This window comes from Barbus barbus, assembly GCF_936440315.1.
Source record: "Barbus barbus genome assembly, chromosome: 48".
Lineage (NCBI taxonomy): Eukaryota > Metazoa > Chordata > Actinopteri > Cypriniformes > Cyprinidae > Barbus > Barbus barbus.
The window spans coordinates 21,996,932-22,009,948 of NC_136726.1; the positions used below are offsets into that span (position 1 = coordinate 21,996,932).

The 13,017-nt window shown below is 38.3% G+C and overlaps 2 protein-coding genes across 2 annotated transcripts in view; one reads left to right on the forward strand and one right to left on the reverse strand.

The window, feature by feature from the left end:
* Positions 1-13,017, reverse strand: part of avpr1aa (arginine vasopressin receptor 1Aa) — a 552,460-nt gene that overhangs the window by 217,999 nt on the left and 321,444 nt on the right. The window lies entirely within an intron of this gene.
* The window catches only part of wnt7bb (wingless-type MMTV integration site family, member 7Bb), a 43,353-nt gene that overhangs the window by 24,939 nt on the left and 5,397 nt on the right, over positions 1-13,017 (forward strand). Inside the window, exon 3 of the mRNA XM_079412020.1 lies at positions 10,630-10,901. Coding sequence (XP_079268146.1) covers positions 10,630-10,901 — 272 coding nt within the window. The remainder of the gene's footprint in view (positions 1-10,629; positions 10,902-13,017) is intronic.

The window sequence follows — 13,017 nt, forward strand, 5'->3', positions numbered from 1 at the left end:
TTGAAATACTCAGACCAGCCCGTCTGGCACCAACAACCATTCCACGTTCAAATTCACTTAAATCCCCTTTCTTCCTCATTCTGATGCTCGGTTTGAACTTCAGCAAGTCGTCTTCACCACATCTAGATGCCTAAATGCATTGAGTTGCTGCCATGTGATTGGCAATCCAATGGCAGCACATATATATATATATATATATAATTTTAATATAATATATAGTATTAATATTTACTTCAGAATTTAAAATGTATTTATTAATATTTACCTGAATATATTTAAACATTTAAATAAATATTATTTGTGTGTGTGTATGTGAGTGTGTTTTTGACAAAGGAAAAAATTATATATAATTTTTTATAAATTTTTTTAAATAATTGACATTGCATCTTGTATCTAGTATGCATCACAGCACACGGTGCAGATGAGATTCTGACTCAGAGACACTCATGTTTTATTGAACAGGATCTGCTCATTTCGGGTCTTGTAAAGCTTATAGAACACACAATCTCTTCCTGCTGTTTGTGACTCTAAACAGAGTTGTACTTTTTGGGTGAACGATCCCTTTAAGATGCTCGACTTCTCTAATGAGTTTGCAGCGCAGAGCCAGCGACTGTCTCTCCTCTCATTTGATGGCTGTAGCTTCATCATAACTCTTCTCGATGCTCTCGCTGACCTCGGATGTTGCAGAAAAGGCAGATTTAGCAGCATTTGGCCATGTTCTCCGGCCTCAAATTGCCCTCCAGGTGGGCGTAGCGTCCCTCAAGTGCACTACGTCCGTTCGGCAGCATGAATGGAGCATTTGGAGCTGACCAGGCCATCGTAGGGTTCAACGGGATTGTTTGTTCTCTCTGAGGTTGTAAATCTCCTCAGTCGTGTCAAACGTGATTTGTTTAGTGGTTCTCTCTCGTCTGTCCGAGCCAAAGCGGTCAGCCGGCATGACAGACACAGTCCACCCACCTTTTCTACGTAAGGTGACGAGGATATATATATATATACGTAAAGCGAAGGTAAACCGAGACAGAGCGTTACTCTTCCACAGCAATCTTGGATTCTGTCGCAGACACTTGCCACTAAACTCTATTAGACATCTGTTTTAATATTCCTCTCTTCTTCCCTTCCAAGTTCTTTGAGGGTTTTCTGGTCAGTCCAGTTTTCCACTGGCAGGGTTCGAGGCTATCCCAGGGTGCTTCTAGCTGGAGTCGAGTCATGGATTTGGGTCTGGCCTCCTCTGATGTGCTTTATTCACTTTGGCGTTTGTGGGTATGGCCCTCTCGTACCGTTAACCCGATGTGCACAGCAGCCTGATTGGGCACCGCCTGCGCGATGGATAGGAAAGATTGCGAAGCTGGAGAAGACTGTATTTTTAGAAAATCTTGGAAACTGGAATTGGAAGGTTTTGTTTGTGAGCTTGTATTCGTTTTTGTTTTTCATTTTTTGCTTTTGAAAGTGGCAAAGTGGTGTTTTTCACATCACATTGAAAATACAAGTCATGTCAAGTTGAGCTTTATTTATTTATAAATATATACAATTAAAAAAAACATATGCTAATATATATAAATGATGATAAAATAAACTATTTAAACTATATATATATATATATAATATTTATGTGCAATCAATTAAAATTTTTTACTTTAATCGTGATTAATCCCACCTAATCTTAAAGTTTTTAAATATACTTTTATATTGCAATAAGATCTTTTTTTATGAATGAAGGTGAGTTTTACTGATACCGATCCTACTGATGTCTCTAGGAAATTGTTCTTTCTTTCCTAATATTTAAACGTGGACTATAGCCATTCAACATTACAGTATAGTTGAGAGCTATTGATTTACATTTATGATGCTTAAAAACAACATCTAATTTAAGTGAACTTTAAACAATCTTCACATAAATCCATTTTAATAGATATTTACCTGTGCCGTTCAGCAAGTAGGAAATATACAGAAAATATAACAAAGTTATCAACACTATATTCTAAGTTGAATATAGATGAATCCTTAAAGCGACAAAAGTTGTTGATTTCCTTTCTTTTTTTTCTTTTGTTTTTTGATTAACAGGCATTAGAGCAGCTTGGTTATTAGCTTATTTGACTGCTATTGCTTTATGAGCTGCCGCCGCTGAACATGCATCAATATGAAATTGATACAGGCTACAGCGTGTGTCGCTGTATTCGTGCGTGCAATTGAACAGCTTTACTCGGGAGCCAAAGTTGCTTTCGCGACACTGTTACTGCACAGCGCTGCAAGATCCAGTGAGAAGCGTTTGAATTTGCTGCAGAATGAATAAAAGTTGCTGCGAGATTTACTGAGAAGCATTCAAATTCTGCACAGAAATCTCTTATAAACAGATCAAACAGCGCTGACATAGAAAACCAGAAGCGGTAAAGCTAACTGTAACCATGGTGTTATGGCAGAAAGAGTCGAATGTTATTACAATATTAATTTCAGGGTTTGTACAACCTTTTGAGAGAGAAATTCAAGCAATTTTCAGTGACTTATAAGCATTTCACACAAATGTTTCCAGCACTTTAAAGCTCCTAAATGATCCAATTTGAATGTTATTTTCAATGGGATGACAAAAATATACTGTAGTGAACAAACACTTATGTAAAATAAAATAATACATCAAATCACCTTTATAACCTGTCGATTGCAACAGAGGAGCACTTATTGGCTTATTAGTCATTCATTTGTACTTTTTCCTTTATATTTTGAAATGATAAAATAACAATTAAAAATCAGTAATATAAAATATCTAATCATCAAGAAATCAGATTTTGTCAGTTTCGCTCTTTTTTGTTTATGAAGTAAAAAAACATCACAGAGTGCTTTAAAAAACACAATTTGCGACTAAATCACACATAATCACTGAAGCTGTTGGTCAGTTTCATATAAGACTATAGAAGAACAATGGTTCATTTAATAAGAGTACAATATATATCTTTTCTAGATAAAAATCTGATTTTGCACATTACTATTGTTAATAAAATACATTTTGTAAGCTTCCCAGCTCAAGCTTAGTGCTTTACTGTCAAATGTGTATAAACAAGAAATGAACATATTATTAGTAACTGCACTTATTAATGCAAAACAATAGTAATTTTATCATATCATATATATATATATATATATGTATATATATATATTTGTCATATCTCTCTGAAATTACAATGTGCATCATTAATTTAATCTATATGAGTTAAGTCTGTTTATTCTCAAAGCATTTGTCAGTAATACAGTTAAAATGGGGAAAATATGTGAACGATTGCATTGCTGACTGATCTAAGGTGTGCCCCTAAATTTTCTGCTTGTGCTCATAAAAATTTTCAGTCAAGGGCTACAGCGCTCCTAGTAAAAATAGTTAGTCTGGGGCCCTGAAAGGCAAAAAATAAAAATAAATCATAAAAAATAAATAACATTTTGGAAAATATTTTGCATGGCCAATTAGATTTTGAGTAAAAATGTCTTAACTTTTGGCCAAGTAACAGAAGAGATGAAAACACTGCATCTGTAATTACACTGAAAAAGAAAGTAGATTATTATATCCACTGTGCCCTGTTGTTTACTGCACACATACTGCATATAGACTGTATGCTTCATAAATAGTAAGAGAAGTATCTTAATGTTATTCTGAACATAGAACTGACTGGCCTTAAAGAGAGACTCTGCATCTGCTCTCTCAGTTTCTCTGTATAATTTGTCTCATTAGTAGCCGTCGTAGATCCAGACACAACAGGGGGTGACACTCCATCAACACCCCTTCATTTCCCTAAAGTCTTTGTGTGTGTGTGTGTGTGTGTGTGTGTGTGTGTGTGTGTGGGAGCCAATGCTGGTCCGTGCTTTTGCCATTACATTGGCACTAATCTTTTTTTCCTGCTTTTGCCATTACATTGGCACTGTGTGTACGTGTGTGTTTGAGTCAAAGACTTGCACATGCCAGTGTGTGTGAGGAGTGAAAGACTTCTCTGCTGCCACAAGTTGGCTGGTTGATTATTATGGTCTCAGTATTTCTACTTGTAACGTTTTGGACAAACAGATTGTGAAGGGTAAATTTCCATTAATAGATAAAAACAAGCAATTACAGTGTCTTGCAAAAGTATTCAAACCCCTTCTCTTTTTTCCCATCCTTATTTTAAACTGCTTTAAATGACTTGTTTTCCGCCCACACATTAATCTACACTCCATACACCATAATGACAAAGCACAAAACTGATTTGTAACAACTTTGCAAATTTATTAGAAATACAAAAATGAAATGATTCCATTACATAAGTATTTATAACTTAGGTTTTCAGGTTGTTTTTTGTCCATTGTTATGTGATTTCTAGGGTATTGCTATGCAGTTGCCAAGGTGTTTATTTTAAGCACATTTTGGATGCTAGAGTGCTCTGGATGGTTGCTAAAGTGTTGCTATTGTGTTCTAATTGATTTCTAGCAGATTTTGGATGCTAGAGTGTTATTGATGGTTGCTAGGGAGTTGCTAAGGTGTTTGGAATTTTGCCCAGTGTTATGTGGTTGCTTGGGCATGCAGTTTTTTGTCCAGCATGTCAAAACCATGCCTGTTTTAGCACAGTGTGGTTGCTAGTGTTTTTTGTCTGGTTGCTAGGGTGTTTCTATTCAGTTGCTAAGGTGTTCTAATAGGTTTTTAGGACATAACAAGCTTGCCTGGGTATTTTAGCTGGTTGCTAGGGAGTTGCTATGCTTGTGATAGCTTAGTAAGTAACAGCACACCTCTCTTTAGCAAGACAATGATTTGATGAGAGAGTTTGGTTCTTTTGAGATGATCAAAGTTTCATTTTTTTCATAAATTTATTTCCCCAGACTGTTCAGGTTGCAAAGTTGTTGCTAAGATGTTCTTATTTGTTTTTAGCACAGTGTGGTTGCTAGAGTGTTCTGGGTGGATGCTAGGGTGTTGCTAAAGTCTTCTAAGTTGTTTTTAGCATATTTTGGTTGCTAGTGAGTTGTTTAGGTGTTAAGGATGGTTTTTGCCCAATATTATTTGGTTTCTAGGGTGTTGCTATGTAGTTGCTAAGGTGTTCTAATTTGTTTTTAGCACATTTTGGATGCTGGAGTGTTCTGGATGGTTGCTAGGGAGTTGCTAAGGTGTTCATAATTTTGCCCAGTGTTATGTGGTTGCTTGGGTGTTGCTATGCTGTTTTTTTTTTTTTGTCCAGCATGTAAAAACCATCCATGTTTTAGCACAGTGTGGCTGCTAGTGTGTTTTGGCTGGTTGGTAGGGTGTTGCTATGAAGTTGCTAAGGTGTTCTAATTGGTTTTTAAGCATGTAATGTGCTTGCGAGGGTGTTTTAGCTGGTTGCTTGGGAGTTAGTCTTGCGTAGCCAGACCTTCAGACTGACGGCTGAAGGTCTGGGAACTTTGGCCGCTTTGAATGGCCAAGGCCCGCCCAAAAGGCCATATGACTGACAGGTAAAGCAGCCAATCACATTTCAATTTGTGCCGCGTCACTTTTCGGGGCGTGGAAATGTCGCCCCAATAACAGACCGGTGTGTAAAACTCTCTGACATCTTTTAAAGATTCTATGCCACGAACTTTAAATTTTTCACATACTTTTGAAAATTCAGCGTTTAGTTGATCCTGACAAGCGTGCGTCGTCAGTTGTAAACACGACAGCTTTCTTTCATGATGGGGTTTGTCGCCACTGCATTTTTGTTTCCATGCGGAACGTTAAAGAACGCGATACACGTCTCCCGGAAATCCTGTATAATCTAACCAATCCGACAACGACTTCGAAACTCCAGAAGTGTTTCCAGATAAGTGTACCATTTGCATCAGACGTTTAGCCAACATTCCGTGGGCGTGAAGTCTGAGGTTGAGACTAGGTTTTGCCTAGAGATGCACCGTTTGACCAGTGTTCTGTCGATTTGTGCTACCCTGTCAGATTTTCCTACCTCCCATTAAAACAGTGGGTAGTACAATTCGACAACGAAAAATGCTACCGGTTAAATCATGATTTATTCATTTCTACACCTACCACAACCCTAAACCTACCCTTACAGTAATGCAAATACAGTAATTTTGTGTTATATTCGCGGTTGTGGCTAGAAGGGATACAGCTACCGGAAACCAACAATCAATTTGTTTTCTACCTATTTGTGTTTTATTAACGTCTACACCTACCAAAACCCTAAACCTACCCTTACAGTAATGCAGATGCCTTAAATATTGTTGTTCAGCAAAAGGGCGAAATATTGATGTGTAAGTAAGCCCCGGTAGGACACCGGCCAAGGACGGATTTAGCCGATTTTCCGTATGACCGGCCCAGACCGGTGACTGGCCGGTCAATCTGCCAATTCCGAACCGGTCAATTTTGAGGTCATACTTACGGCGACTGATAATGTATTTATTTTCTGCCAGATGAGGGTTGTGCAGCCTGAGTGAGTGTGAGAGAGAAAAAAAAAAAAAACACACACCACAAAATTTCAACACAAAAGTTAAAATTAAGTGACTTACATTTTAGACACAATATCGACTGTTTTTGCTCAATTTTAATGATGAAAATAGTTCCAATCAAAGCCACAGTAGAACCGTTGTGTGTCTCCCAGCAACACACAGCGGCGTTTCGTTACTGAATTAATCCACATTTTTGAACGAATCAAGTGAGTCAATGATTCAGTTACCCATTCATGAAGACAGTAGTCACTTGCCTCGTTTCTGAATGAATTAGCTGTTTGAACAAATCTGTTGAATGAAGAACTAAATGACTCACTCATTCAAACATCATATACTGCCACCTACTGGTTTGGTTTCATATTTAAATCTATCATTCCAACATTTCTTATTTGTATGTTTAAAAAATATTTAAAACATTAATCTAATTAAATTATTTATGCACTTGAAATTGTGCAGTGTAAATGCATTTATGCCACCTCAACTTTATCAAACAGTAAATACATCTAATGCCACTACAGATACAGCTTCTGTGTTTCCTGCAGTGCAAAGGAGTTTGTCCGTTAGAATAATAAGAAACCGTAGAGCTGTTCTCATTCAAATGATATCAGTATCAACAATGTAAGAATTTGATGTGAAAGATGACACATTTAATAAGGTTAGTAAAAAAAATTACAATTTAAGATACATAATGGAAAATTACATTTTGTTATATATAGCAAATCCTTGCAGTTAGAGCACTTTATTTTGAGAGTTAAGTGAGAGAACATCTGTAACTTTGTCCATATTGGGGGAATCAAAATATTTAATCATTTTAAATATATATATTTTTTTTTGTAAATGCTGTCAATTATAGTATTTAGAAAGAAAATCAGAATCTGCAAAAATTGGTATCGGCAGGTCACACTTAAAAAAAAAATCAGAAATTGGAATCGGCCAGGAAAATTGCAATTGGTGCATCTCTAGGTTTGCCCAACGTTTTGTTGTTGCAATTTTTTGCTATTTTCTGTCCAGGATGTAAAAATCATACATGTGATCACTTAAAGTAACAGCACACCTCTCTTTAGAAAGACAGCTTTTGATAAGAGAGTTTGGCTCTTCTGAGATGATCAGAGATTGCTGTTATCAGTTGATTGTTGAGCTGATGTACTGTGAATGTCCTCCTATCTTTGCTCCATGTGTCACGTTAAATAAAACTCCAGATGTGTGTGTGAGCGGAACCTGCTAGCCGTCCCAGCAGCAGCAGCAGCGGAGGGCCAGATGTACCTCGCTGTGTTTCTTGTGGTGGGTTTGTAAGGTGCTCTGGCAGGAGAATTCAGCACTTTGGACAGCACCTTGGCTTTTCTTTCTCACACTCTGAGAAACATCTGCAGCCACTGGTTAACAGCTGCAGCCTTTTCCCAAAAGGTGTACAGAAACACTATTCAGCAGCTGGGATGAAACCAGCTTATCACACATTTTTCATCTTTGGAAGCTACACAGAAATCTGTACTAATCGTACATTCTCATTTGAAATTGCTTCTCTAAAATATTAAGTGAAGTGAAGTGACATGTGGCCAAGTATGGTGACCCATACTCAGAATTTGTGCTCTGCATTTAACCCATCCAAAGTGCACACACACAGCAGTGAACACACACACAGCAGTGAACACACACCGTGAACACACACCCGGAGCAGTGGGCAGCCATTTATGGTGCGGCGCCCGGGGAGCAGTTGGGGGTTCGGTGCCTTGCTCAAGGGCACCTCAGTCGTGGTATTGAGGGTGGAGAGAGCGCTGGACATTCACTCCCTCCACCTACAATCCCTGCCGGCCCGAGACTCGAACCCACAACCTTTGGATTACGAGTCCAATTCTCTAACCATTAGGCCATGACTTCTCAATTATTACTATTATTATTCCATACCACTCCATTTTCAATGGAATTTTTCCACTCCATACCATTTTTAATGATTATATAAAGATTCCAAATCATGTTTTCCTGAAGATATTGAGCATCTGAACACCTCAACTGATTTTGTGGCTCTAATTATTTATGAGTTTCTAACAGTGTAGATAGCAAATTTTGCTTCTTTTTAAAAAATAAAACATCAGTGTTGTTTGCACATGCAAATGTCGCTGCCATTAAATGAGTTTTTAGCGTAATGTTATGTAAGAGTGTTGCTATGCAGTTCCTAAGGTGTTGTGATTCTTCTTTTAACACAATGTGATGTGTTTGCCAGGGTGTTCTGGCTGGATGCTAAGGTATTTTAATTTGTTTTAGCACAATATCCTTGCTAGGGTGTTGCTGTTATGTGTTCTCCAGGGTGTTCTGGCTGGTTGTTAAGGTGTACTAATTTGTTTTTAGCACAGTGTGTTTGCTAGAGTGGTCTGGCAGGTTGCTATGCAATTTCTAAGGTATTCTAACTGGTTAACTCGTTATGTGGTTGCTAGGGAGTTTTGGCTGGTGTCTCAGGTGTTGCTATGCAGTTTCTAAGGTGTTCTAATTTGTATTTGCTCAATGTTATTGGTTGCTAGGGTGTTGCTATGCTGTTTTTACCCATTCTAGTAAAGTAACATCCTGCCTTTCCTCAGCAAGATTTGATGGTTTAACAGACAGATACTTGGGTTTGCTTAAATCTCTAACCTGTCGTGTGAGCAACAGTATAGAGTGATACTTACTTACTTTATTACTACCTGTATATACCACAAACAGTGCTGGGTGGATTACTTACAAATTGTATGTTAACTATTACAAATCATATGTTGAATTGTAGTTAGTAATGTAAGTGAGATGACTAATTTTAGGTGATTTAGTGGGACTACTTACTTTCAGAGTACTTTTGACATAACTTGTTTATAGGTTTAAATGTGATTATTGTTAACCAATCAGAGAACACGCAAATGTGTTGTTAAATTATTGAAATATTAACTTTAAATCTCAAGGGGACTTCAAGTAAATTTTTAGGTCCAAGTGGTTTGAAAGACAAAAGGTTTGGGAATCTCTGCATCACATGAACAAAAAAAATTAGGGAGAATCAATAAATTATGAATAATTTACTGCCATTGTGTGAATAATCTGTAAATATGTAATCCATCCAAGTAACTGTATCTGATATGAGCATTTAAATCATAATATAATCTAATTACAAGTACTTAAAGGGTTAGTTCACCCAAAAATGAAAATTAGCCCATGTTTTACTCACCCTCAAAGTATCCTAAGTGTATATGACTTTCTTCTTTCAGACGAATTCAGTCGGAGTTATCTTAAAAATTATCCTGGCTCTTCTAAGTGTTAGAATGGGAGTAGGAGGGTGTTTTTGTTCAACTGTCCAAAAGTAGTCAAATAAAGTCTGCACATCCATAATAAAACATGCCTTAGACGGCTCCGAGGGGTGAATAAAGGCCTCCTGTAGTGAATCCATGCATTTGTGTAAGATAAATATCCATATTTAAAACGTTATAAACACTTTTTTCTCACTTCCGCTGACTGTTATACGAGCAAGCCGTTCCAGCGGATGACGTAGGACGAATGCGTCGCGCTCACGCCTCTGAGATATGCTAGTCTCACGAGTTTGTTTACAGGAGCAAAAGAAGCAAAGACAAACCAGTCTCTTCTTGGCTTATATCAAAATCCTCCTACATTTTTCTTTACAAATCCTCATTTTGTGCTTATAATTCTAAATAATGTGCTTCTCACTGGCGCCTGCACAACACATACTTCCTACGTCATCCGCCGGAACGGATTGCACGTTTGACAGTCAGCAGAAGTGAGAAAAAGGCATTTATAGCTTTTTAAATATGGATATTTTTCTTACAAAGATGCATGGATTCGCTACAGGAGGCCTTTATTCACACCCTGGAGCCGTGTGAGGCACGTTTTATTACGGATGTGAAACGCTTGATTTGACTGCTTTTGGACTGTTGTACAAAAACACCCACCTACTCCCATTCTAACACTTAGAAGTGCCAGGATAATTTTTAAGATAGCTGATTGAATTCGTCTGAAAGAAGAAAGTCATATACACTTAGGATACTTTGAGGGTGAGTAAAACATGGGCTAATTTTCATTTTTGGTTGAACTAACCCTTTGATTCTGATTACGTAATCCAGATTACATGTAATCGGTTACTACACAGCAAAACCACAAAATGTTGATTTTGCTAGTTTGTGCATGCACATTTGTTGGTGATCGAGTCCTGTTGAGCAGATGTCACAGCCTGTTCCCTCTTCCCCCCAGGCAGCAGGGAGGCGGCATTCACCTACGCCATCACCGCCGCTGGGGTCGCCCACGCCGTGACGGCCGCATGCAGCCAGGGCAACATGAGCCACTGCGGCTGCGACAGGGAGAAGCAGGGCTACTACAACCAGGAGGAGGGCTGGAAATGGGGCGGATGCTCCGCGGACATCAAATACGGCATAGAGTTCTCCCGCAAGTTCGTGGATGCCCGGGAGATTAAAAAAAATGCCCGACGGCTGATGAACCTTCATAACAACGAAGCTGGCCGAAAGGTGAGGCCTTTTTCTGCACAAGCTTAAATATTTAGATTCGACATTTAGCAACGTTGTTTCTGCAAGACTGCCAGACCATTCATCCAAAAGTTTAGTTTGACTGCACGGCTGGGAGAAGCATCCAGACAATGCTTCTTAATCTGTTTAGGCTTCAGAACCTGTTTGAAGAACTTCGGAGCTTGGAAGAGTTTTTGCCTTGAAGAAACAAATAAAATCTTCGGGGAAAAGTTCTTATGCATTCATTTGTTATTTCTCAAGAGCATTTTAATTTGACAATTTACCAACATTGCCCGTGGTCGCCTTGCAGAAACATTTATCCATTTTGTTTGACTCCACGGTTGGGAAAATCTTCCATACAATGCTACTTAATCTGTTTTAGCTGTCGGAGGCTTTAAAAGTTGAAGCTTGGAAGCGCATTTTGGTCGCCGTTTAGTTGAAGAAACAAATAACGAATTCTTCAGAAATGTATCCATTAATTCATGCTGAAAAGACAAATGCATTTAGATTTCGTTGTCATTTTTCTTTTCAGCTTAAAGAGCATTTTAGAGTTTGGCTCTGCGAAGATGTGTGGTGTGGCTTATCTTGACGGTCCTCCAAAACAGTTTGCCATATTGTGTGTGGCGCAGTTTGTTCTTCCTATATAAAACAGGTGTTTCAGGTGGTATCTAAAATGATTTCCCCTCCGAGCAACCCAAAGCAAGCTTCTTCGCTCCACAACAGTCAGCCGTTTTCAGAAACTCCTTTCGCTTCAGCCAATTACTGCGTGTTTTCTCGGTTCCCGCCTTGATCCCGGTTCAAGCTCGGTTTGGCTGCTCGCCGCTCTGGCCATGTTTGTTTGTTTGATAGCTGTTAGTCATCCAAGAACACAAAACAACATGCACTGAAACAGCAGAACCGCATGCACTCCGGTGACAAATGGATCTAATTAATAACACAGGGCTTTATGGTGTGAGCGAGCCTGAGCCGAGCCGGGACTGAGCCCCAGGATCGCGGTTGCCAGTTGGAGCCAGGCCAATCCCATCGCAGGCCACTGCATGGAATCATCAAGTCTAAAGCCTGTAACAGGATATTATTGCGAGTCTTTCTGCAGCACTGAAAACACAGCCTTCGCTCCATTGAGTCAGGCTTTTTTCTCGTCTTTTATAGAGGACCCACAATGGCACTCATGGAGCCATAGCATCATTGAGTATGGGGGGACGGGACGTACCATATGATTCTGGATGGGGGAAGATGGAAGTTGCCGCTCTGGAATTTCAATTGCTATCATACGTGTATGTGGTTGGAGCGAGCCGGGGCCAAAACTGGTCCACATTAGCGCTGTGGATGTAAGCGTATCCAGGCAAATGTAAACAGCACTGTGGGCCTTCGGACGGCTTGTGAAGTAACACATCGTTCATTTTGAAACGCTGTTGCCTGCGGGCATACGCTGGCTCGTTGTATGTTGAATCAACGGTAGTCATGAACGTATTTCTCTGCAGAATCAACACTGGTGCATTGAAGCCACGTGGAACTGATTTCAACATCGTACGGGTGTTCAGATAATCAGTGTTTTACAAGGGAACAATTTGTTAATTGGTTAAGTAGTGGCTGAAAATCCTGTTACATTTTATGAAATATGATTACTGTATGGCAGAATTAAAACATTCTTGTTACATTTACATTTTAGTCATTTAGCAAACGCTTTTATCCAAAACGACTTACAAATGAGGACAATGGAAGCGATCAAAATCAACAAAAGAGCAATAATATGCAAGTGCTATAACAAGACTCAGTTAGCCTAACACAGTACACTTAGCAAGTTTTTTTTGTTAATTATATAATGGATAAAAACACAGATATACAGAAAGCTAGTGTTAGAGGTCTTTTTTTATTAATGGTTTCAAAGCATAGTGAGCTGCCTTGCTTTAGATACTATGTAATGTTTTTTTTTTTGACTGCATGTTTTAAATAAATAATGTTAAAAGTACAATAAAAAATTAAATTAAATACTATGTAAATAAAGTACTATGAAAAAGCAGTAAAAAGTCTGTATATAATTATTTTATTACTTTTATATTATTTATTTAAAAATAATATTATTTATTATTATTATTATTATTATTATTATTTAGTAATT